At 46.5% G+C, this 26,620-nt stretch overlaps 3 protein-coding genes across 3 annotated transcripts; all 3 read left to right on the plus strand.

Moving 5' to 3' along the window:
• The first annotated feature begins 83 nt into the window (after nt 1-83).
• On the plus strand, nt 84-16,947 carry LOC103184636 (leucine rich repeat containing 8 VRAC subunit A). The gene is made up of 4 exons (XM_042337654.1): nt 84-113; nt 6,638-6,754; nt 11,949-14,118; nt 14,848-16,947. The coding sequence occupies exons 3-4, from the start codon at nt 11,956-11,958 to the stop codon at nt 15,121-15,123; spliced, it is 2,439 nt and encodes an 812-aa protein (XP_042193588.1). The 5' UTR covers nt 84-113; nt 6,638-6,754; nt 11,949-11,955; the 3' UTR covers nt 15,124-16,947.
• Nucleotides 16,948-17,995: 1,048 nt separating this feature from the next.
• LOC103184633 (volume-regulated anion channel subunit LRRC8D-like) lies at nt 17,996-20,763 on the plus strand. Its single transcript, XM_007902766.2, has one exon. The coding sequence runs from the start codon at nt 18,169-18,171 to the stop codon at nt 20,710-20,712; it is 2,544 nt and encodes an 847-aa protein (XP_007900957.1). The 5' UTR covers nt 17,996-18,168; the 3' UTR covers nt 20,713-20,763.
• A 1,235-nt stretch (nt 20,764-21,998) lies between these two features.
• On the plus strand, nt 21,999-26,616 carry LOC103184634 (volume-regulated anion channel subunit LRRC8D-like). The gene is made up of 2 exons (XM_007902767.2): nt 21,999-22,342; nt 24,097-26,616. Exon 2 carries the CDS (start codon nt 24,099-24,101, stop codon nt 26,484-26,486), a length of 2,388 nt encoding a protein of 795 aa, XP_007900958.1. The 5' UTR covers nt 21,999-22,342; nt 24,097-24,098; the 3' UTR covers nt 26,487-26,616.
• Nucleotides 26,617-26,620: the final 4 nt, after the last annotated feature.

The following is a 26,620-nucleotide window of genomic DNA, read 5'->3' on the forward strand; positions in this document are numbered from 1 at the left end:
GCGAGGCTCCGGCCCCCGACACCGCGGACAGAGAGAGAGAGAGAGAGAGGGGCGGAGGGGAGAGGCCCCCCCGGGGTCTCCCACACACACACACACAGCGGCCCGGCCCAGAGGTAAACAATATCAGGAAATAATGTTATCGTAATTGTTAGGTCGATTTCATGCCTTTTCGGCGTCGGGCGCGGAGCCGTGTCCTCGAGCCGCAAAAAATAACACAGTCACTACACTTTACGGTGTGTTCCGCGAAGCGAAGACGGGATGAGGCGCTGTAATCAAATGCAAAGATGATGATGATGATGATGATTATTTGCAGTGTGATTGCCTTTTTTTTTACACACACCCCGCGATTTGTGTTGTGGCAAATTGAAAGGGAAAGGCAAGAAAACCGACGGTTCTGGTTGTGTGGAGAGTGATCACAGTACATTGATCGTGATTCATCACACAGGCTCTGCAGGATTTTACTGTGAGTGTAATAATAATAATAATAATCCTTGCATTTAATATAGCGCTTTTCACGTCTTCTCGACGTCCCAAAGCGCTTCACAGAACACACTGTAAAGTGAATTGACTGTATATTTGTGGGCGAACGCGGCAGCCAATTGCGCACAGCAATGTCCCACAAACGGTCGTGGATTGAAAATGATCAATTTATTATTGTTTTTGGTTTTGGAAGGATTATTATTAGGCTCTGTGTGGAGTAAGGAAACTTGCCCAAGGTTTCGCCCTCTGCCTGGAATTGAACTCGGGTCTCTCACTTGCAAAGCGAGTGCTCTAACCACTGAGCTACAGGAATCCACTAAGATGTGTATTTGTGAGAGAAAGTGGTAAGACAATTTGTCACCCCACCGCCCCCCCCTCCAGCAATGTCCCACAAACAGCCATTGAGTGAGCGATCAATTTTATTTGGTGGATTCTGGCTGGGACACCGGGAGAGAGAGAGAGAGAGAGAAAACTCCCTTCTCTTTTCCACTAGTGCTGTGGGATCTTTGACGTCCACCTAAACCGGCACAGATAGGATCTCGGTTCAACAGCTCATCCAAAAGGCGGCACATCAACAATGCAGAGCTCTCTCACCGCTACAGTATCCAGCCTAGAATGTTAGTTCTGTCTTAGGGCTCCAATAATAATAATAATAATAATAATCCTGGCATTTGATATAGCGCCTTATCATGTCTTCGAGACGTCTCAAAGCACTTCACAGGATATACTGTAAAGTGAATTGACTGCATAGTTTGTGGGCAAAATGTACAACATACAACTTTCTAACCCAGAACGTAAAAGTGCTACTGTACTAACTGAGCCAACTTAGCACAAAAGAGTTTCAGCACCTGTGGCCAAGAAGAGTTCTGATCTGGATCCACTGATGTAGCTCTCTTCATAACTTATCATGTTGACTACTGGGGGGGAGGGGGGGAGAAAAGAGAGAGAGATTTGTCTTGTTCATTTAAAATTCGTTATGTAAGGGAGCTGGGAGCATGTTGTTCAGAGACAGCAAGTTCTGGGGAGACTCAAAGATGTTTATTATTTTTCTGAGAAATTGGCAGCTTGTTATTTGGTCAATCTATCTACAACTGTTTGTGGGACACTGCTGTGCGCAATTGGCTGCCATGTTTCGTCCACAAAATACATAGTCAATTCACTTCACAGTATATTCTGTGAAGCTTTTGAGACGTCTCGAAGATGTGATAAGGCGCTATATCCAATGCAATGATTATTATTAGTTTATCGAGACTGGCATTGAGCTGAGAATCCTCACCTTGTCTAGTGTTAAAACGACATTGTTAATGTGTGGAGATGATGTCAGCAAGGGAGAGAGATGACTCCTAATGTTTTCGAGTATTTTTCATCTCTTCAGTATTTTTGTTTTTTACTTACCATATTATCTATCTTTGGCAAATAACATCAGCCTTCTCATAAGGGGAGACTGTTGTAACTCGAGGAGTCCCTTTATTCTGTTCATGTAAATAGAAGGTTGCATTTCAAGCAGTACTGAACCTTGCCCTGTGATACTTCCTGCTCGCGTGACTGAAACATTGGGAATCAGATTCCACAGGTTCATGGCCGGTCCCACAATGAATCACCACAAAAGGTATTAGCGTCAGAGCCTTTATAGCACAGGGAATTTTTATTTGGAAATTGTCAGGAAAGGGGTTTTTCTGTACTGACTGGAAATCTGTTGTTTCCCGAGTCCCCCCTCCCCCTATTATTGCAGTAAAATCAAATACTCAGAAGATTTACATCCCAGCTGTTTACTGTCCCACCAGCTCTACCCTCACGCACACACGCTTATTATAGTTAATGAGTACTATCCCCACAGCCCAGGCAGATAGACTTCCAGTTCCTTGTTCTGAGTTAAAAAAAATTATCTTGCCCCACTATACCTCTGTAATATCTGCCGATGCTACTCTCCTGTACCCTCTGCTTTACCAAAAGTCTCCAGCACTTTTCTCCCTCCTCTGGAACTCTCCCCAAATGCCTTTGCTTTGAGCCCACTCTTTCTGCACCTCAAACCCTCTTTAAAAATTATTTTAATTGTGCCTTTGGTCAACTACCTCAAACTCGCCCTCCTTCCTTCCCTGCTCAGTTGATCCTCATTGTTTATTTCTTAAGTCTAGAGCTTCGCATCCCAGCTGTTTACTGTCCCACCAGCTCTACCCTCCCGCACATACGCTTAATATAGTTTTAAACTGATCCTGTAGTTTTATGGCTAGTGTAACATTAACAAAATATTTTTAAACTTATTGAAAATACCAGCTGTTTGTTGCTACAAATGTCATGGAAGGCACATAGCCCATACACACGCAACCATTGTGTAGAGATACTAAAAAACAATAAGTTCAAGGCAAGGTCCTCAGACAGACTTTAAATTGTCACGACTGTAGATTGAAAGAGGAAAGTTTAGCTGCATTTTGGGATTAACATTTTGAAGGCTTTGTGGAGGTTGGAGCCAGCTGGCAGTCAGACTGTCTGAAATGAGAGGAAGTTCCATTGAAAACTTCTTCGTCGGGTCAGATGATGGCTTCACTGCACTGCACTCCTTTGCCAAGCATTGTGCATGGAATTGTTCTAAGAAGGTGTGTGCTTCAGCCCATTGCACCGACAGAAGTCAAGGTCTTCAGTTTTGAGGTGTGGTGCCCAGTCATCCTGTTTGTCTCAGCTTTATGAAGTTCAAGAGCCACTGGGTGTTTTTTATTCTCCTAGCTTCCCCCAGACGTATTTGAGTTTTAGTTTTTAAAGACTGTATCCCTGACGGATGTGGGTAAATTTGGGGAAGTGGGGAAGACGTCTCATGTAGGTGCAGTTTATGGGCTCTGGGCTACTACCCTGCATGAGGGGTGCCATATAAATGCAACTTGTTGTTTAGTGTACTGTGTGATTCAGTTCCTTTACCACGTTTGAAATGAGCCTTTGAGAGGAGGGAGTCACTTCAGTCTACATGAAACAGGCCTGCGCAAGTGCCCAACCCCGGCTGACTGGTCCATCTTCTCACTGTGGCAGTGCAGTCAATTTACAGGGTTGGGAAGGGAGGAAGAGTAGCTTAAAAGCAACTCCTCCCTAGAAATCCCAAAGAGCCTCCCGTGCAGACGAGGGTCAGATAAAACACCAATTGAAAGGCTGTAAGGTTAGGATGGAACAAAGCTTAAAATTGCCTGCGTTTCCTGGCTTTTTAAACGGAGCCTATTTGAATCCATAGTCCTCTTTCCCTCTGATTTATTTCTGTTCCTTTCAATTCTGTAAATCCGCCTGTAATCGTGCTATCCGGAATTGCATGAAATTGGCAGCTACTCGGAGTGCTGCGTCACATGTAAGTAATATTCAAGATCAGTAGCTGCAAGTGATCTAAGAGCCGAGTTGGAAGACAGTCACTTTAATTCACTTCAGGGATGGGAGAGGACCAAGGATGGCGTTATAGTGTAATATTGCAGTCAAATGGATCAGGGCCTTATCTCCACCCTCCCCTAAACACCAGTTGGATGCAGGATTCTCACTTCCACATGGAGGGCTGTTTTATTATAATAATAATAATACTCGCATTTGATATACCGCCTTATCACGTCATCAAGACGTCTCAAAGCTCTTCACGGAATATACAGTAAAGTGTAGTGATTGTGCATTTTGTAGGCGAAATGTGGCAGCCAATTGCGCACAACAGTGTCCCACAAACAGTCGTGGATTAAGTGACAAAATTATTATTATTTTCTGAAGGAATAATTATCCCCGGAAAAGCGATTTGCCAATCGACTAACAACCAGGTTCCTGGATAAACAGAGGCGTGTGGTGTAAGGAAACTTGCCCAACATTTCGCCCTGCCAGGAATCAAACCCAAGTCCTCTCGCTTGCGAGGCGAGTGCTCTAATCACTAAGCTACAGGACTCCATGGAATGTAACATTTAAACTGATGCAATAAGCCAGACCAGTGTAAGTACACACTGCTTATGGGTCCCTCATAGTGAGGAAATAACTTTGCATTTTTATAGCACCTTATCATGGTCTCTAACCAGTTGCAGCTGGTGCCTCAGTGTTTGTCTGCAGTTCATGTCCTGTGGTATTTGTGAGAGATAAACTGATCTCTTAACATTTGAATAACCTATAACAACGAATGAGCATTTATATAGCGCCTTATTACGTTGGAACGTCTCAAAGAGCTTCCCACTTAGTTACTATCCAGTGACTGTATTTGTAGACAAACACAGTAGAGACCTGTAATGTTACCCCGGGTGAAGGGCGTTATATAAATGCAAGTTGTTGTTGTTAAATTGTCATAAGGTAAATGGTCAATTGATCATATTTTGAATGCAGTAGTAAGATTTGGGTTATAAAAGACCTGTTTGAGATTTTAAAGCTCACCGTCCGGCGTGGAGGGCGCTATATAAATCCAAGTTGTTCTTGTTGTTAATTAATTAATACCCTTGTTCAAAGCTTTTGCAATCTGATGACATCATGTAGTCGTGTTTCTCACCTGTCATTGAACTGACAATTATAGATTGTATTGATCTTCCTGAGACTCTGATCCTAAACCCTCTCTGACCTGCTGACTCCCCACAAACCTGCCCTCTCCCTCCATTCGTCAGACTCCGACCTGCTCCGTGTCTCCTGCCCGACCCGCCCTACCATCAGTGGCCGGGCTTTCAGCCTCTCTGCCCCCACACTCTGGAACTCCATCTCACGGTCCCTTTGCCTCGCTTCCTCCCTCGCCTCCTTCAAGGCCGGTCTCAAGACCCTTCTCTTCAATTGTGCCTTTGGTCTCCCTCCCACCTCTCTGCCTTCCCTCACCCCTACATCACCCCTCCCCCATGCTCGGGCCCCGACAGCTGACTGTTCAGCGCTTTTAGACGTCCTCCCGACCTGAAAGGCACTCTATAAATATAATATAATAAGGAAGAGGCTCCATGAATTTATTTTTATTAATTTTGGTCTGACACTTGAGGACATCCATCACCGTGCTTAAGAGTAATCCAAACCAAGTTGAGATTTCCATGCATCTCACCTACACATGGAAATCCAGGAGATAGATTGTTGGACTGGAATGCTCTCTCTCTCCCTCCCTGAAGTGACGCATCCTGCTTACCTAATTCCTGAAAGTATTAGGCGCAGGTAGGCAAGAACCAAGGCTTGGGGATCCCAGGGTGTGTGTTGCGGTAACTGCTGGAATCTAACCATCTGAAACTGCATAGCTTGTCATTGATATTGCTTGGCGGCAAGGTTTCCCGCTGCTTGTTCAGCTGGGACCACCCTACCTAGCTGGACAAGCAGTGGGCTGCACAAACAAATCCAACCTCTTGCCCAAACAGTGAGACCTTGTAAAGACTTGTAAGATATTAGTCTGAGCACCACCCACTCATTCTCAATACCGTTTGTTGACTACTGTACTTCTCGAGAGGTAATGTGTTTCACTAAATACCAGCATGTTTGTCTGGACAGACAGAAAGCAAACTAAGCTCATCTGAAATTCTGGCCCCAGCAAACTAAGCTCATCTGAAATTCTGGCCCCAGGGAGACACAATTCTCAAACCCGGCAAGTGAATCAAGTGGATTATGACATTTCAATTAAAATGAAATGAATGGTGTTTCTCTCTCTCTCTCTCTCACTTCATTGTTTGAGAATTTTTACTTTACAATTCTGCGGTCAGAGTAGAAAATTGCCATCAATTAAATCTTGATTGATCTCTGCCAGATAATTCAGAGATGTCATTAAAGTCTCGATGCAAAAAATCTTACAATCGAATGCTATGTTCAGGCAGGGTGAAGGGCTGTGCCATGCTTAATGCCTTTCACACAAATCTCCAGAACAAAAGCTCCCTAAACTGCCTTTTATGGGAATTGCTTTTGGATACAGGATCATAAATTCCAAAGCCTTCACCACCCTCTGACACAATCTAACCTGTGAGTCACTTGAGCAATTGTTTTCTGCAAAGCTTAAATGTTGTAAGTCTTCTGTTGATCCCGGAAACAGTTTCTATGGCGCGCTTGCTCGCTATAGATGATGAGTGCTTTCTAATCTCTGCTCCTCTCCTGAAGCTAGTGTCTGGGTGTGCTAGGCGTGGGGACTTATTCAGCCTCCAGGAGTCAGTCACTGGCTAACTATCTGACACTAAGTGACTCGGCCACTTTCTCATGTGTTTCCATTTATTTTCAGTGACGTCGGCCGTTCCTATGGAGCTAGGAGAAAGCGAGGTGCCCAGAGTTGGTGGGATGAAGCACAAAGGGCCGTCTGCTTGACACCCCTGGAGTCTGATTACCGATAACCAACAGCGTGAGTACAGCAGGGAACACAGCACACAGTGTCATTGCCAAACTGGAAAATGAAATGTTGTATTTTCCTCTCCTGTTGCACTCCCCACACCTCCCCGCTTGTTTCCGGTCCAAACCCCTGGTCTTTCCGTGTAATTTTGTATATTCTTCCGTCATTTCACCCCTAACCGCTGAAACTCCCTCCCTCTATCCCTCCACCTCGCTGCCCCTATCTAGCGTTAAATCCCACTTTAAAACCTACCTGTTCGACCGTGCTTACGGCCACTTTCCCCTTCGCCCTTCCTTGCTCAGCGACCAACTTCAATGGTCACTTAGTAATAATTATCCTTGCGTTTGACACAGCACCTTATCACGTCGTTGATGCATCTCAAAGCACTTACCCCAGCAAAGCGATCCATCAATTAACTAACAAACGGGTTCCTACTTACTACTAGGTAAATAGAGGTGTGTGGAGTAAGGAAGCTTGCCTAAGGTTTTGCCCCACCCGGGAATCGAACCCGGCTCTGCTCAGTTACAAGGTGAGCGTGCTAACCACTACTCTATAGGACTCCACTGTGTAGCAAAAACGTTCTTAATAGTCTCTGCTTGAAAAGGTTTCTTCTGTCCTCCTCCAACCTCTTCCAGTGAGAATCCTACTGTGTTGCTTCTAAACTTACAACTAATTAAGTTTTCATAGAATCTATCCACACAAGTATTCCAATCGTATTTCGGTCGTAGGCTTGGAAATTCCACCAACCTTTTAATAGTAATTCTTTCCAAACTCGCTTGTGCATGCTCTTTCTATTCTGAACTCCGTTAATGTCATTTTACTCGCAGATGTTCTGTGAAATTGCAGAAGCTTATCTGTAGATTCAAGCAGTTATTTTATATGGGGAACAAAAAAAAGTATTTCTTAATTCTCAGAAGTATTGAAAGGGGAAAAAGACAGATGACTAAGCCTGTGCTGATTCATTTAATCATAGACAATCCTGGCCTCTGTGATTTCAGTCAGAAGAGCCCTAAGCTAACCCAGCGTGTGTGAAACTATCCTACAAAACAGGCTGCTATAGAACGCAAAAGAAGCATATATGAACAGCGGACAAAGAAAAATAAAGAATCCCATTGGGGCAGTGGAGTCCTGTAGCTCAGTGGTTAGAACACTCACCACGCAAGTGAGAGGACCTGGGTTCGATTCCCAGCAGGGTAAAATGCTAGAAAAGTTTCCTTACTCCACTTTTGTTTACTTAGCAGTAAGTAGGAACCCGGTTGTTAGTTGAATGGTGGATCGCTTTTTCAGGGGTTATAATCTCTTCAAAACAAAATATAAATAAAAAAAATCACTCAATCTACAACTGTTTGTGGGACACTGATGTGAGCAATTGGCTGCTACGTTTCGCCCACAAGATATACTGTCAATTCACTTTACAGTATATTCTGTGAAGCACTTTGAGACATCTCGGCTTTATACAAATGTAATGTTGTTGTCTCGAAGACGTGATAAGGGGCTGTAACGAATGCAAGGATTATTATTTGAATGAATTGTTGCATCTCAAAGGTTGAACTCACTAAGTATGTTAACATTTGTTCAGCCAGTTTAGTGACTAACAACCGGAAGAAGAAACGAGTAGCCCCTACACAATGAGCAACAGGAAAACCTTTCCAAGCTCTGAGTCACTTTCCCAAAATATAACCTGAAAGATCTTGTATTGCTATTTTCCCGTGAATAGTTTCAGTGGCTAAAAACATTGTTGTCAGATAACATCCAGTCTAGAGGGAATTCTCTCTCTCTTACCCCCCCCCCCCCCCCCAGCCCCTTAATAGTTAATAGAATGGGGAGAGGGGGAGGATTGACTAAACGATTTCCTGTAATCCTCTGAATCAGCTTGTGCTCATTTCTGTTTACTCAGTGAGGAAAAGCTTTCAACCTGGTCTTGGTTTGGGGCCAGCTATAAAATATCTGTTTAAGCAAGGAAGTTAGGAGACAGACAGATAAAGGAACAGCGCTGAGCACATGATGGATGTTGTTCGAAATACTTCTGAAAACAACCTCTTTGACCGTGCCCTCGATCACTTTCTCTCGCCCCCCTTCCACTGTGTTCTACAATGTGGAATCCCATAGCGTAGTGGTTAGCTAGTTCTCCTCGCAAGCGAGATGACCCTAGTTCAATTAGGTAAGTTTCCTTACTCCACAGGCCTCTGCATACCTAGTGAACTTTTTTCGATAGTCGATTGGCAGATTGCTTCCGGGGGTAATAATCCCTCAAAAAATAAATTGATTTGGTCACTCAATCCACTGCTGCCTTGTGGAATACTACTACACCACAAAATACACAGTCAATTCCCTTTACAGTATATTCTGTGAAGCACTTTGAGATATCTCAACGACGTGATAGGGGCTAAATCAAATGCAAAGACTATTATTATAAATAAAAGGTGAAAGCTACACTGGGTGAGGGGGGATATGGCAATAGTTACTTGCCAGCCTTTTGAATGGCAGGAACTGAGCAGGAGAGAAATAGTTAAGGAAGGAAATGCAGGACGCCCACACTGGCAGAGGTTTGGGTTTGTAAAATCAGACTAAGATTAGTGTTAAAAAAAAGTTAAAATGAACTAACAAACAGCTCAAAGTCATCACTTCTAGAGATTGGGTCACCACTGACATCACTCTCACATGGTAAATCGTGCATCCTGTGTGGGAATGTCTTCTCTCCCTGATTCTGTTGAGAGCTAAAATTAGCGGAAGAATATTTATCGGTAATTTTGAAAGCTCTTGTGATAAACGGTGCTCTCTGTCCCAGCAAACCGGTATTGTGGTTGTGAACTTAGTCACAGAAACATAATGTCAGTCACTGTGATCGGGATCACTTCTCTGGTTCCAAACAGGGTCTCCTCCTGTGGTCCTGAATCTGAGCTTCGCTCTTTATGGTTTACTGGGTTCTCCTTTTCTGTTCTGTTTTTCTTGTACATCTCAAGACTTTCCAGTTTGCCCGCACCATCGGTCATCATCCCATCCCCTCCCCTCTCAAATTCAATCCCTAGTTCGGGTGCAAACCATCGACTGTACAGCCAGCGCCTTGGGACGTCCTCCTGACATGAAAGGCGCTATATAAATGCAATTTGTTATTCTTTTAATTTGCATTGTTCGCTGTTACTGAGACACGTGGAGTCTTAGGGGTTTCTACGAGAGACTTTGTTTGCTGGGAATTTTGACTGATTGAACAGAACTTCAGATCTTTATGGTGTGACCTGTTCAGTAAGGTGTGTGCGTGGTGGGTGGGAGAGGCACTGAGACAGGGGTCCTGAGTATCTTACATTTTATTAAGCCATTGAAGCAATTTTACCACTGTTTTAAAGTGACTCCTGGGCCAAGTGTGATCTGCCACTGGCTGCTGGAGTTCTTGGCAAAGGGGAGGCTTACATTGAAAGTGCAAATGCTGGACATTGTTAAAACTTTAATCCAAGTTGTAAACTTGTTGCACAACATGATAGCGTTGCTGTGTTCGTTTTCTATTCGTGAAGCAGGGAGTAAGGGCATGCGCACACTTATACCTGTGTCTACTTGTGCGTATCACAATAATAATAATAATTCCTGCATTTGATATAGCGCCTTATCATGTCTTTGAGACGTCTCAAAGCACTTTCACAGAATATATTGTCAAGTGGATTGACTGTACTGTATCTTGTGGCAAACGCGGCAGCCAATTGCGCACAGCAGTGTCCCACAAACACAAACAAAATTGAGTGAACACGTTTTTTTTGAGCGATTATTACCCCCGGAAAGCGATCCACCAATCGGCTAACAGCCGGGTTCCACATGCATCGTGTGGTGTGTGTTTGTGTGTGTTTTGTTGTGTTGTGCATGTACCTCTGTTGCTCCACCTCAGTGAGGTTCACAGCGGGTATTTATGCCAATCTAGTTCATCATTCACTTCATTCTGTTGTTTGGATGCAGGGCACTGGCCACCGACTTTCTTCTTATTCAGTCGGAATAAAAGCTTACGTTCGGCATTGAGCGATGAGGGCAAATGTCAGTCCAGCTGCGTAGCTGCGGGTCGTGGGAAAATTCTCAGGATTGTGAAAAAGGGAATCTGGGATAAACTGTGGCCTTTCAGCCGCTCTCATTAGCCCACTGGTAAAAGCCAGGCAGAATGCCTGTCGAAATAGCTAATGTTTAAGCTTCTTCACTCAGATAGCCTCTTTGAATTTGATCCAAACTCTACAAGAGTTCAGTGTCACATGAGACCGAGGACATTCGGGATTCTCACCAGCTGTGCAATTCATCCGTGCTCTCAGGGGAGTGGGTGTGTGAAGGATGTGCTTGGAGACTGCTGGAGAGACACAGAAATGTCAGCTCACTGAGCCAGAGGGGAATTGTTCTTTCCTGTTCCCACTGTTTGTGCCAGGCAATCGCTTTCTGTACTCCTTTCCCTAACTGACCAGACAGACGCATTTGCTGCCATGGTACTCTTTTCGTTCCTCCCACCCCGTGCAACCTTGTCACCCGAGGGATAGAGTGACTTCTCTGTTACAAACTGGCCATCGTGCTCCTAACTCAGCACCTGACGTCAAATCCACACCCAGCTGAGTTAGGTGGGCAATGATTTAAAAAGAGTTCTCTTCTCCCCAGTTGCATTTTCTTTCTGTATCTGAGGCAGCAGACATCCAGAGTCCTGATACTTAAGGCAAATTTAGCTGCCCACATCAGTGCAGTGGACCTTGCCTTTTCCTGGGGGATTTCATAAGTCTATCAGGGTGGGGGGAGTCACATGGCATGTGGTGCTGAGCTTTGGCTTCCGCAGCGGTGCAAACATTCGGTACTTTGGGAGATCAATAGCTCTCATCACTTGCGTTTGTCACCAAAAGGGAACTTTGGTAAGTTTCCTTACTCCACACGCCTCTGTTTACCTAACAGTAAATAGGAACCCGGTTGAGAGTCGATCGGCGCGTCGCTTTCCGGGGTAATAATCCCGTCCCCAAAAAACTGTTCACTCAATCCACGACCGTTCGTGGGACACTGCTGTGCGCAATTGGCTGCCGCGTTTCACTCACAAAATACACAGTCACTCCACTTTACAATATATTCTGTGAAACGCTTTTGAGGCGCCACGTCGTGGCATCTGCTCTGTCTGCAATAACTCGCTCAAAAACATTGCTGGGGTTGTTTAACACCGTGTCACGTTATCGCCGCTGACGCTGTTCCTCTGGTTTGGCCGCAGGTCCACAATGATTCCAGTGACAGAGTTACGGTATTTTGCCGACACCCAGCCCGCCTACCGCATCCTGAAGCCGTGGTGGGACGTGTTCATGGACTACATCTCCATCGTGATGCTGATGATCGCCGTGTTCGGGGGCACGCTGCAGGTCACCCAGGACAAGATGATCTGCTTACCCTGCAAGTGGGTTCTGAACAAGTCGTGCGTGGAGCCCTTCCAGAAGCTAACGTCCAAGCCCATAGTCACCGAGTACCTGAATTCGTCCATTCCCCCGTCGGACACCTTCCCGACTCTCCCCACTGGCATCAAGTACGACCTGGACAGACACCAGTATAACTACGTGGACGCCGTCTGCTACGAAAACGAGCTTCACTGGTTCGCCAAATACTTCCCGTATCTGGTGCTGCTGCACACGCTCGTGTTCCTGGTGTGCAGCAACTTCTGGTTCAAGTACCCCCGAACCAGTTCCAAACTGGAGCATTTCGTGTCCATCCTCCTCAAGTGCTTCGACTCCCCTTGGACGACGCGGGCGCTGTCCGAGACGGTGGTGGAAGAAAGCGACCCCAAGCAGTCCTTCGGCAAAATGAACGGCTCTGTGGCCAAGAAATCTTCCACGGCCAGCGAGGACGTGGAGGCCAGCGTGCCCATGCTGCAGAGGACTAAGTCCCGGATCGAGCAGGGAATTGTGGATCGCTCGGAGACTGGGGTTCTGGACAAGAAGGAGGGGGAGCAGGCCAAGGCGCTGTTCGAGAAAGTCAAGAAATTCCGCACCCACGTGGAGGAAGGGGACATTGTTTACCAGCTGTACATGAGGCAGACGATTATCAAAGTCATGAAATTCGCTCTTATTATTTGTTACTCAGCGTATTATGTGGATGATATAAAGTTCGACGTGTCTTGCGAGGTGGACATCAAGAACCTCACGGGCTACAGCGTGTATCAGTGCGCCCACCCGTTAGCCACCCTCTTCAAAATCCTCGCCTCCTTCTACATGAGTCTGGTCGTGGTGTACGGACTGATCTGCGTCTACACGCTCTGGTGGATGCTGCGTCGCTCGCTCAAGAAATACTCCTTTGAGTCCATCCGCGAAGAGAGCAGCTACAGCGACATCCCCGACGTGAAGAACGACTTTGCCTTCATGCTCCACCTCATCGACCAGTACGACCCGCTCTACTCCAAGCGCTTCGCTGTCTTCCTCTCCGAGGTCAGTGAGAACAAGCTGCGGCAGCTGAACCTCAACAACGAGTGGACTCTGGAGAAGCTGAGGCAGAGGATCATGAAGAACTCGCTGGACAAACTGGAACTGCATCTCTTCATGCTGAGTGGCATCCCCGACACCATCTTCGACCTGACTGAGCTGGAGGTCCTGAAGCTGGAGATGATCCTGGATGTGACTATCCCTCCCATCATTGCCCAACTCACCAACCTCAAAGAGCTGTGGCTCTACCACACGCCGGCCAAGATCGAAGCGCCGGCTCTGGCCTTCCTGAGGGAACACCTGAAGTCCCTGCACATCAAGTTCACCGACATCAAGGAGATTCCCTTGTGGATCTACAGCCTGAAGAACCTCGAGGAGCTCCACCTGACGGGCAACCTGAGCGCCGAGAACAACCGCTACATCGTGATCGACGGCCTGCGGGAGCTCAAGTGCCTGAAGGTGCTGAGGCTGAAGAGCAACCTGACCAAGTTGCCTCAGGTGGTGACAGATGTTGGGGTGCACCTGCAGAAGCTCTCCATCAACAATGAGGGCACCAAGCTGATGGTGCTGAACAGCCTGAAGAAGATGGTGAACATGACGGAGCTGGAGCTGATCCGCTGCGATCTAGAGCGCATCCCCCACTCCATCTTCAGCCTCCACAACCTGCAGGAGATCGACCTAAAGGACAACAACCTGAAGACCATCGAGGAGATCATCAGCTTCCAGCACCTGCGGCGACTGGTCTGCCTCAAGCTGTGGTACAACCACATCGCCTACATCCCCATCCAGATTGGCACACTCACCAACCTGGAGAGGCTCTACCTGAACCGCAACAAGATCGAGAAAATCCCTGCTCAGCTCTTCTACTGTCGCAAGCTGCGGTACTTAGATTTGAGCCACAACAACTTGACCTCGATACCACAGGACATTGGATTCCTCCAGAACCTACAGTACTTTGCCGTCACTGCAAACAGGGTGAGTTTGTGCACAATCTTTCCATTGTGTTGTTTCTCCCCTGCCTTTTGCCTTTGCTTCCCCTGCCCATCACATGTTGTTTCTCTGTTTAGGTTCTGATTGTAAATGAATCCTTCAGCAAGGACCCTTAGGGTTTTGGCTTGCAAGATTAATAGGTACTGAGTAGGAACATTCCCTGCCCCCCCAGTGACTGGTCTGCCTTTCCAAGTCCTGCCGATGAGCCAGGCTGGGCTGTGTTGTCATCAGCATGCCCTGGAAAACTGCGGACCCGCCCAGATCCATTCTGATCTTCCATTGCAAAACATGTCGCCCGCAAAATATACAGTCACTCCACTTTACAGTGTATTCTGTGAAGTGCTTTGAGACGTCTCAATGATGTGATAAGGCGCGATATCAAATGCAAAGATTATTATTATTATGTCACCTTGGCTTGGGGTAATAATCCCTTTCAAAAAGAAATGTGGTCACTCAATCCACGACTGTTTGTGGGATGCTGCTGTGCGCAATTGGCTGATGCGTTTCGCCCACAAGATATAATCAATTTACTTTTCTGTGAAGCGCTTTGAGACGTCTCGAAGACGTGATAAGGCACTATATCAAATGCAAGGATTATTATTATTATTAATATTATTATGTCACCTTGGTTTGCACAGAGGTAAACAGGTGCTGTTTAAACTCCTCACCTCCAACTTGTGCTCAATGTTGATCTTGTTTCCTCTCCGATCGCAGATCGAGACGCTGCCGCCCGAGCTCTTCCAGTGCCGTAAACTGCGCACGCTGAACCTGGGCAACAACTGCCTGCAGTCCCTGCCGTCGCGGGTGGGGGAACTGGCCAGCCTGACGCAGCTGGAGCTGCGAGGGAACAGACTGGAGTGTCTCCCCGTGGAGCTGGGCGAGTGCCGGCTGATGAAACGCAGCGGACTGGTGGTGGAGGACGACCTCTTCAACACGCTGCCCTCCGAGGTCAAGGAGGGGCTGTGGAGAGCGGACAAGGAGCAAGCCTGAGGTTGAGTCGCGCGCTCGTGTGTATGTAAACGAAGAGAGGGGGGAAAAAGACCTTCCTTGCCGAGTTTTTCAGAGCCTGCCGTCTGTCTGCCGCGTAGGGATGCCGGGCGGAACCGACCCACCGTTCTGTGATGGAGCGAAGACGTACGTCTGTCTGTCTGTCTCTCCGGCCGCTCCTCCTGCAGGAGCTGAACCCACGCTGCCGGGAGGTCAGAGAATCACTTAAGAAACTAGGTCCGGTTGCAAGGACTTGCTGCAATGCACACTTCTGCTTTCACGAATCACAAACAAGCTAATATTTTACAGCCAAACGACACTCCACACAGACTGCGACTGTTGATGATGATGATGATGCCTTGTATTTATTTCGCCCGTCGCTCTAACCGGGACTAAACTGTGTATGTGCCGTGCCGTAAAGCGGGCAGTACCGTCTTGTTGCATGAATCGATCTCCGCAACCACCACCCTCTCCCTCCACTCCCCCCACATTCCTTTTAAAGAAAAAATAATCCTTTTTGGGGGTCAAGAAATATTCATTTCAAGTTGGAAGCTGTTTTTTTTATTTTTTAAAAAGAAGATAAAAACTTGATAGAATTGGGGCTCATTCCCCCCCCTCCCCCCAATGTGTGTGCGCCAGATGCCAGATGGATTCTAATCGCCTGTGCGGTCACATTGCCAGTGTGAGAGAGAGAGACAGAGACAGCGCAGGGGGGCGAAGCATTTACATCGAAAGCTATCCAGTGTAGCCAGTAGTCTCTGGGAACAATACCCTGCAATTTGGAGATGATTTAAATTCCTGAGGACTGGAGGGATTTTCTTTTATATGCAGCATATATAATAGTTTGATTTGAAAGCGCCTCTCAGTTGGGAGCTCCCAGCCAAATATTTTTAGTTCTTGGAAAACCAACCACAGCAGTCTACAGCACTTTGTCTCTCCCCCCCACCCCTTCTCCTCCCACACCATGACTCAGTTGGTAAAGTCACTGGCAAAACAGCCATAGCTTAGAAGGTCCCAGCCTCAATGCCCGGCAGAGCAGTTAGCTAATCACAGCCGGGTTTCCAATAGGAGTTCAACGACTGGGCCTCTGAATGAGTGATGGGTTAACATAGGAAAAAGAGAAGACTTGACAGACCTTCCCCTTTACCCCCTCTTTGCAGACAAACTGAGTCAATATTGCACTTGGCACCTGGCTGTCCAGGGAGGAAAGACCCTGAGGTTGTAGTTGGGTGTACCAGGGAGCAGAGAGTTGGCGCAGGCTCTTACTTGATCTACGTCGATGCACTGATGGCTGCACAGCTCGCCTTCAGAGTGTTGATGTGCTCTGTACACGTGCCAGGCTTTGTGCAAGACCACTGTTATCCGAATCTAATGCTGTTAGTGCTACAGAGAGTTCTTCAGTCCTCAGGAACTAATGCAATCCCAGGTGGTCCAACAATTTTTATACTTTTCAGTTCTTATTTAAATGGTCTTAAATGTGTCAATGACTAATTAATTCTGGGGCTTCTTTACGCATTTAATCAAACGGAAAGTATTAAGTCACTCCGTGAAATGCGCTTTATTCACAGCCGCTGAATTTAGGAAGAAGTGAACAGTTTTTTTTCTATGTTTTAAAATGTAAGCGGACTTTGTGGCTGTTTTCCTGTCGAACAGCCCTTACTTACAGTGTTCAAGTACATCTTGCATCACCTCCCAACAATCACTACAATGGGATACCGTGAGATGTCTTGGAATGAAACCTATCTTGTGAAGATGGTGAAACCAGGTGTTTGTGCCGACATCACGTAAAATGGCTAAGAAATAAATTACACAGATATTCATATTTCACCATATTGTAATGATTGTATTTTTTATGAGGTGGAGGAAAAAAATCAGAACACCTTGCTGTACGGGAATGTGGGATAATTGGTCGTGTGTGCCTCAATTGCTTGTGTGAGTCTGCGTCGCTGACGGGTTGGGTGGGGAAGAGGGCAGAACCCTGCGGAGATTCAATACTCTGAAATGAGCATCATCAATGTGTCTGTTCTAAACACAATGGCCTCGGAAGCCGTTGAGCTATTCTCCTGTGTGTCAGAGACACACGGAGAGTACACAAGAGGCAACTGGACAATGCCAGATAGATACTTCGCCCTCGCTGCTCGCTCCACCCTCCAGAGTAAGACTTCTATTCGATAAAACAAGTAGAAAAAGGATGAAAGTCTCAGTTATATAATAATAGCCAAGGGACTTTGTCGCTTTACATATTGCATAGTCTGAATCCATATTAAGTGAGTATGAATCCTTTTATCAGAACCGCCGGTAACTGATTCTCTGTGTTGGCTACCAACCTCAAAGCCATTTTCCGCCTTTTATTTCTGTCACCAACGACCACAGTAAACAGACACATCAATAACATAAATGATTTTCTTGTTTGTTTTTCTCTTCACCCTCCTGGCGACTCGATCTCCTGGTTTCATATGAATTCTTACATTTAAATTAAATAATAATCCTTGCGTTTGATATAGAGCCTTATAATAATAATAATAATCCTTGCATTTGATATAGCGCTTTTCACGTCTTCAAGACGTCTCAAAGCGCTTCACAGAATAGACTGTAAAGTGAATTGACTGTATATTTGTGGGCGAACGCGGCAGCTAATTGTGCACAGTAATGTCCCACAAACAGTCATGGATTGAAAATGACCAATTTATTATTGTTTTGTTTTTGGAGGGATTATTATTAGGCGTCACATCGTTGAGATGTCTCAAAGCATATCAAAGGATAAACTCTAAAGCGGAGTTGACTGAATATTTTGTGAGCAAAGCACGGCAGCCAGTTGCGCACTGCAGTGTCCCACAAACAGTCGTGGATTGAGTGACCAATTTTATTTGGGGGATTGTCGGACCGGGCACCTGGAGAAAGAAAAACTTTTCAAAAAGAGCCAGGCAGACGGGACCTCGGTTTAACATCTCATCCCAAGGATATTAGGGAGTGCACGCATGGTATTGTACGTAGGGACCGATCCACACTAACTCTACGGTGTGTAATGTTGCTCTTTTGTATTTAAGGATGTTTACCCTTGGTGAAATTACTTCAGTAAGTTCCGCCCCGTCTTCCTACCGCATCTTCAAACCCTGGTGGGACACCTTCATGGATTACTTGGCCGTAGTCATGCTGATGATCGGCATATTCGGGGGCACCTTACAGATCTACAAGAACAGGAGCGTTTGTTTGCCCATCCTCAACGAAACCATGTCCCAAATCATCAACGACACCAGAGTTTACGACGGAGTCAACTCTACCGTGCAGGGCTTGGGTGGCAATCTGGTCAACGATTTTCACATCAGGTTCAAATCAGCCAGCCCTCTGACCCGCAGTCAAGCTATTTACGCCATCACCGAGAACCAAACCAATCTCGACTTCCAACAGTTTTTCTACATCAACAACCTGTGCTACTTCAGCGCCGTGCCTTGGTTCTCCAAATACTTCTGCTACTTCATTTTGATCCATACCATCGGGCTGATGGTCGCCAGTAACTTTTGGTTCAAGTTCCCCAAAACCAGTTCCAAGATTGAACACTTGACGTTCATACTCGAGAAGTGCATGGAGTCGCCGTGGACGACCGACGCGCTTTCTCTGACGGCGTCTGGGAACACCGAAAAGATGAATCCCACCGTAGTGATTAAACAGAAAGAGCCCAGTAGCGCGACTTCCACGCTCAAAGACGTGGACGAGCGGACTTCCGAGTTGCTGATGCTCAATGAATCCTTCATTAGAGGTGCCACACGCACCAACCCAGTGATACAGAGGCATTACCAGATGCTAGACAAGAAGGATGGAGAACAGGCCAAGGCTCTGTTTGAGAAGGTGAAGAAATTCAGGCTCCATGTTGAAAAGGAAGACTCGATCTACAAACTCTATGTGGGGCAAATCCTTTTCAAAACGGTGGTCTGCAGCGTGGTCTTGATTTACTTCTCCTTGTTCATCAACGCGGTGAAGTTGGACATTCTGTGCAGGCTCAAAACCTACCAATTGACCGGCTATGAGTTCTTCATCTGCACATTCAGTATTGCTTTCATACTGAAGAAGCTGCTCCTTCTGTACCTGTGCACATTGGCCGTCTACATCGCCATCTGTATCTACACGCTCGTCTGGATTTTCCGCAAACAGCTCAAGCAGTACTACTTCGAGAAGCGGGGGGAGAGCCAGTTTAGCGACGTTCCCAACGTGAAAAATGACTTTGCCTTCCTCTTGCATTTGATCGATCAGTACGACCGTTTGTACTGCCAGCATTTCTCCATCTTCCTCTCGGAGGCCAGCGAGAAGAAGCTGAAAGCGTTGAGCTTGAACACCGACTGGACTATGCAGAAGGTGCAGCAACACCTGACTAAGACGAGCAAGGAGCAGTTTGAGCTGCACCTCTTCATGCTGTCGGGGTTTCCTGAGTCGGTGTATGACGCCACGGAGCTGCAGGTCCTGAAGGTGGAACTTTGCAACGACGTGAACATCAACCCTAAGGTAACGCAACTCATCCACCTGGAGGAGCTGTGGATTATCAACTGCACGGTCACCATCAAAGCCCCAGCTCTGCTGTACTTGAGTAACCAACTGAAAGTTTTAGGAGTGACATTTTCTAACCCAGACGAAATCCCTGACTGGATCCACTCGCTGACCAGACTCCGAGAGTTGCACCTGACCGGGATCATAAACACCGAGAGCAAAGCCCTGGAACTGGAGTTCTTGAAGGAACTGCGTTACTTGAAAGTCCTTTCCATCAACAGCAACCTCTCCAAGATCCCCTTCAACGTGCTTTACGTGGCCCCTCACCTGTTCAAGCTGTCCATCCAGAACAACAACAGCAGCTTGGCCATGTTCCAGAATTTGGGCAACATGGTGAACCTGGCGCAGTTAGACCTGCAGAACTGCGCCCTGAAGAAAATCCCTCGCGGCATCCTTCACCTCTACAACTTGCGAGAGTTAAACCTTCAGTACAACGAGCTGACCGTCATCGAGGAGATCTCCAGCTTCCAGCACCTGCGGAGGCTATCCTGCTTGAAACTTTGCTTCAACCAAATCAACATGATCCCCAAGACCATCAACCTCTTGAGCAACCTTGAGTACCTGTATATCTCCAACAACTACATCCTGATCTTGCCCACCAACCTGTTTTCCATCCGCAAGCTGCGTCACTTGGACCTCAACAACAATCAGATCATCATCATCCCCACCGACATTGGCAAACTCCTGAACCTGCAGTTCCTGGACTTGAGCTACAACAAGATCTCCGTGCTGCCCGATGAGCTGTACCAATGCCGGAAGCTCAAGACGCTGAAACTCAGCAAGAATTCCATCACCGTGATCAGCGGAAAGATCCAGCAGCTCACCCACCTCTCCCGGCTGGAACTACTGGAAAACAATTTGGAGGAGCTGCCAGTGGAGCTCGGCGAGTGTTCGATGCTGAAGAAAAACGGGCTCCTGGTCGACCAGTACCTGTTTGATTCGCTGCCTCTGGAGATCAGGATGGCTATCAATTCAGGAACTGAGGTGGAAGTCAAGCTCTTACTCCAGCCCACAATTTCGCATTCTCAACTAGACCATGCTGTGGTTGCGTGAAAAACCCCCAACCCATTTTGTAATCAAACCAGAGATTAATTCCTTCCAACCACGCCCCCCCCCCCCCCCCCCCCCCCCCCACCACCCCTTCCTTTACACGGGTCTAAGAGGCGAGAACAATAACAGTGCGTTTCAACTCAAGCCGATCTCAAAATCACCCCTTCCTACCACTCCCCCCCCCACCCACACACTCCCTTCCCCTAAGGAAGATGGCTTGGCAGTGATGTTGATCAGAGACAACTCACCATCGAGTTCTCCTTTGAAAACTGCCTGCAAAGTGTGTTCCCATGAAAATCAAAGCAGAACCAAACCAAAACGGCACATTACGGATTAAATTGCACAAAAACAAAATGCAACCCTTTTTATTGTGTGTTCAGATTCTAAAGCAACTTTCTGTTTGGACAGGAACAACAATCCTAACAAAGGGAGAGAATAAATATTTACTTGTTTCAGCCAAACTTTGTCCTTACATTTGCCATCTCTAACTACACTATCCAACTTGGGAGGGACATAAAAGGGGTCACCTTGGAGCTGTGCTGGCAAAAAGAACATCGGAATCGAGTCAACCCTCTGTGATAGTCTCTATAATAAATAATAAAAATCCTTGCGTTTGATATAGCGCCTTATCACGTCATTCAGATAGATGTCTCAAAGCGCTTCACAGAATATACTGTAAACTTCAGTGACTGTATCTGGTTCCTGAGCCAGGCTGGACTCCAGGGCACTGATGACAGACCGTCAAAGCCTGATTCATCGGTGGATGCTAGTGCAGGCACTGAGGGCAGAGATTCTTTGCTCTTCACTTAATTTAACTCTGCAAGTTCTAAGCGGTAGAGCTGTCCGAGCTGGACAAGCAGTGGGAAGCTTGCCAGATAGTGCTCTTAAAAGCCCAGCAGTTGTACCCCAATACATCGATTGGAGTCCACAAGCTTTAGCTCTCTGAAGTTAGGTAAACAGGGTGTGTCCCTCTAGTTGAGAATACACATTCCATTCCAGACACAGGAAAATGAGTCCCTGTAGCTCAGTGGTTAGGGAGCTCGCCTCACAAGCAAGAAGACCTGGGTTCGATTCCTGGCAGGGTGAAATGATGGGCAAGTTTCCTTACTCAACACGTCTCTGTGTGCCTAGCAGTGAGTAGGAACCCGGTTGTTAGTCGATTGGCGGATCACTTTTCCAGGGTAATAACGCCTTCAAAAAAAAAAATAATAATTTGGTCTCTTCTGGGATTTCCATGTATGGGTGGGCTGCATGGAATTCTCAGCTTGGTTTGGAGGGTCGTAAGCATGGTGATGGGTTTCCACATGTGACCAAAGAAAAAAAATTGTTGCAGGTCTGGAACCAAGTGCTCAACAACGGAGCTGGAATGCGATGACACATTGGACTGTGAGAGACAATCAGTTGTTCCAAATGTATTGTCTTCAGGGCATATATTTCAAGCCAAGACCGGCTCCAGCCCACAAACCATTGACTGTTCACATTTGAAGAAACACAGCTGGAAAGAAACTCATCAAACAAATCCAGCAAATTTTTGACGAATTTTGTCCTAAGTCATCTTGGTACATTCCTAACTACTATTCAAAGGCTGGTGTTTACTGGAAACTCCATTGAGCCCCAGCTCAATCTATTCTAAGTAAGTAGCAAAATCTGCACTGATTCACTATTTATTTCCCTTTTTTATCGGCTGGAAATAACCTTCTCACTTTCAACTTGTATTTTCAATCTTGAAGGAAAATTGACTGACGGAAATTAATCTCCCCTTTTGAAGTGAAAATAAAATTATTGGGTAACTTATTCTTTAAAAAGTTGTATTGAACCCAGTGTGAAACCTGTCCTTGATGATATCTGGAGGGGTATTTTCCTCTCAGTGGGATTTCTATCTTTTTCCCAGGTCGATGGGGAAACTGTTTGCTAAGCTGGATGAGAGTAACAACACTCGAATCCAAAAGGGGAAGGCGGTTTTGAGCAGAGATCAGATGTCAGTCTGGCTTAGTTGGTAGCACTCTCACTTCTGAGACAGGTTGTGGGTTTAGCAGTAATGTTAGAATATACAAAAAGTGTATATTCTAACAGTAAGTAGCAGTAAGTAGGAACCTGGTGGTTAGTCGATTGGTGGATCGCTTTTCCAGGGGAAACAATTCTTGTTTCGCCCACAAAATATACAGTCAATTCACGTGACAGTATATTCTGTGAAGTGCTTTGAGACGTCTCGAAGATATGATAAGTCGCTGTATCAAATGCAAGTTATTATTATTGGTATTATTGTCCTATATATAGAGACTTTGAACTCACAGTCTAGGCCCTGAGCTGTCCTTTCTCCCTCACATCCGCACCACAACTGGCACCGCCTTCCATCACCTCCGGAACATCGCCAGACTACGGCATTACCTCACCCCTCACGCTGCTGAAACCCTGGTTCACGCCTTTGTCACCTCAAGGCTGGACTATGGGAACTCTCTCCTCGGCCTTCCCGCCACCTCCCTCCACAAGCTGCAGGTCATTCAGAACTCTGCAGCTCGTGTACTGTCCCGCACCAGGCTTCGGGACCACATCACTCCCACCCTCGCTCGCCTCCATTGGCTCCCCATCCCCCAGAGGATTGATTTCAAGATCCTCATCCTCACCTACAAGGCCATTCACGGCCTTGCTCCCTCCTACCTCTCCGACCTACTATCCCCCTACCTACCTGCCCGTACCCTCCGTTCCTCTGGCTCCGGTCTGCTCCACATCCCCCGCCCCAACCGCCCTACCATCGGTGGTCGGGCCTTCAGCCTCTCAGCCCCAGGCTCTGGAACTCCATCCCCCAGTGCCTTCGCCGCTTCCTCCCTTTCCTCCTTCAAGGCCGGTCTCAAAACCTTTCTCTTTGACCGAGCCTTCAGCTCCCCTCTCGACTCTCTTCCCCCTCCTCGCTCCCTCCCTTCCCTCCCCTCACCCTGACCATTTCCCCCCTCCTCGCTCCCTCCCTTCCCTCCCCTCACCCTGACCATTTCCCCCCTGCTCGGGTCATGACCCAACTGTGCAGCGCCTTGGGACGTCCTCCTGACGTGAAAGGCGCTTTATAAATGGAATCTTGTTGTTGTCTTGTTGTAGGCTGACGCTCCAATGTGGTGCTGGTTTCAGGAGGGTCTCTGATAAGATACCTAACTGGGGTATCTGCCTGTTCAGTTTAACTGGTGATCACGTGCCCTTCAAACATATTGAAACGTGCATTATGGCCCCCTGAATTAGGGTAGAAAACTCACATCTAACAAATGGCCACAAAATAGGTAGTCAATCCACTTTACAGTATATTTTGCGAAGTTCTTTGAAATGTATCGATGACCTGATAAGGCTCTATATCAAATGCAAGGATTATTATTATTATTAAAACGGTTTGCATTTCTCCAGATATGTTTACAGTCAGTGACGTGTCATCATTGGACAGCAGGCAGCCTGCCTTCCGCATCTTCAAGCCCTGGTGGGACATCTTCATGGATTACCTGACCATTATCATGTTGATGGTCTCCATATTTGGATCCAGCACACAGCTTTACCTGGATGACACATCCTGCCTGCCCAATTTGGATCAAGATACCTCTGGATTCCGGAGAGAGAGGAGCTCGATCCAAAACTTACCTGATTTGGATGTTGCTCCTGACGAGAACGATAAAAATATTGTTCATTCCAGCGACGGGAGGAGTACCAGTTTGCATTACTGGCAGAATCAATATATCAACCAGGTGTGTCAATCTGACGGAATCCCTTGGTTCACCAGGTTTGCGGGCTACGTGATCCTGTTCCACACAACCTCCCTGATCATTTGTAGCAACTTCTGTTTCACCTATCCCAGGACAAGTTCCAAAGTGGAACAATTCATCGACATCCTTCAAAAATGCTTCCAGTCGCCGTGGACAAACAAAGCCCTCGCCATGGCAGTCTACAAGGACACCAATGAACTGGAGGATGCCCTCGATACGCAGAGGAGCATTGAAAGTAGTTTGAATAATACAATTTCGCCCCAACCATCATCCCTTAAATTGCAGCAGTCCACAAGTTTCCAAGCGCCCATTTCGACCCTGGACAAGAAGGACGCAGAACAGGCCAAAGCTCTATTTGAGAAAGTGAGGCAATTCAGGCTCCACGTGGAAGAGAAAGACACGATCTATAAATGCTACGTGGGTCAAAACTTGCTGAAAGCTTTACAGTGCATAACAATTATCAGCTACATGCCACCCTTTGTCCATGCCGTTAAATTTGATAATCTCTGTGAACCGAATGCAAAGTTGCTGGTTGGGTATTGGACCTTCAATTGCACTTACAGCACTTCCCGCTTTATTAAGAAGATCCTTCTGTTTTTCTTGTTTCTGGTAGTTACCTACGGACTCCTCTGTATTCACACACTCCTTTGGGTTTTCAGAAACAAACTGAAGCAATACACGTTTGAGAAGAGAGGGGACTCGAGCCCCTTTACTGACATCCCTGTTGTAAAGAACGACTTTGCTTTCCTGTTGCATTTGATTGACCAATACGACACCTTGTACTGCTTGCGCTTTGGTGTCTTCCTGTCCGAGGTCAGCGAGAAAAAGCTGAGAATGTTAACCTTAAACCACGATTGGACTGTGGAAAGGACGCGGCAACGCATGATCAAAAACAACAAGGACCAAATAGAGCTGCATCTGTTCATGGTGTCAGGGATTCCAGAGTCGGTGTATGATGTGACGGAGCTACAGGTCCTGAGGCTGGAACTCTGCAACGACATGAACATCGGTACCAAAATAAACCAACTCAGCCACCTGGAGGAAATCTGGATCTTACACTGTGTCGTTATAGTTTCACCATTGGCTTTGATGTGGCTGAGAAACCAGCTGAAAAAAGTAGGAGTCAAATATCTGGACCGTGATGAAATTCCCGAGTGGATCTACAAATTGACCAAACTGCAGGAATTGTACTTGACTGGAAAGATGTCCATTGAAAATAAGTTTGTGGAACTGGAATCCATGAAGTCTCTTCGCTCTTTGAAAGTGCTTTACCTTAAGTCCAATATCTCTAAAATCCCCCCCAGCATTACAGATGTAGCCTACCACCTGGTGAGGTTCTGCATCCACAACGACAAGACCAAGCTTCTAAACTATCACATCGTGAAGAAGATGGTCAACTTGACCCAGTTGGAGCTGCACAACTGTGAGTTGGACAAGATCCCGAGTCTGATTGCTGCCCTGCCCAAACTTCAACTGTTGGACCTCAAAGGGAACAATCTTTCCAAAATTGATGACGTCGCCAACCTCCAATATATGGAGAAGTTGAACTGCCTCAAGTTCTGGTTCAACATGATCCGAATCATCCCTTCCAACATCACTCTCATCAAATCACTGAAGTACCTCTACTTATCTCACAACCTGATTGAGGTTCTGCCAAATGTACTCTTCACAATTGAGGATCTGCATTACTTGGACGTCAAGAACAACTCCATCACCTTAATTCCCGATGGCATCGCCAAACTCGTCAACCTCAAGTTCCTCGATGTGAGTTCCAACAAAATTGAAAAGTTGCCAGAGGCACTGTACAAATGTACCAAGCTCCAGACTCTGAAGCTCAACTATAATTTGATCACCTCGCTCAGTAAGAGCATCTCAAACCTTTCCCAGCTAAGCCAGCTGGAACTGCTAGGAAACTACATGGAGAAGCTCCCAGTTGAGATTGCCCAGTGCAGTTTGCTCACTTTGAGTGGACTGATCGTGGATCCAAACATCTTGGAGTTGCTCACTCCAGAAGTGAAACTGGCTATGGGTGGAAGCTAGAAAGACTACTTGAACAAGATTGTTTTCCTTGAAAGAGCATTCACTGCATGTATCGCGTTTAAGAAAAAAATGTTAAGTTGACCCAAAGTCCAACTCCTGTACGATTCAATTCATTTATTGAATAAAGCAAGGGC

The sequence above is a fragment of the Callorhinchus milii genome, unplaced genomic scaffold (genome assembly GCF_018977255.1).
Source record: "Callorhinchus milii isolate IMCB2004 unplaced genomic scaffold, IMCB_Cmil_1.0 Scaffold8, whole genome shotgun sequence".
In the NCBI taxonomy this organism is placed as follows: Eukaryota; Metazoa; Chordata; class Chondrichthyes; order Chimaeriformes; family Callorhinchidae; genus Callorhinchus; species Callorhinchus milii.

Bases quoted from the DNA above. Each gene is read 5' to 3' on its own strand.
- LOC103184634 (XM_007902767.2), top strand. From the start codon at position 24,099: ATGTTTACAGTCAGTGACGTGTCATCATTGGACAGCAGGCAGCCTGCC.
- LOC103184633 (XM_007902766.2), top strand. From the start codon at position 18,169: ATGTTTACCCTTGGTGAAATTACTTCAGTAAGTTCCGCCCCGTCTTCC.
- LOC103184636 (XM_042337654.1), top strand. From the start codon at position 11,956: ATGATTCCAGTGACAGAGTTACGGTATTTTGCCGACACCCAGCCCGCC. The intron at 14,119-14,847 runs GTGAGTTTGTGC...CTCCGATCGCAG, and splicing joins TTGCCGTCACTGCAAACAGG to ATCGAGACGCTGCCGCCCGA.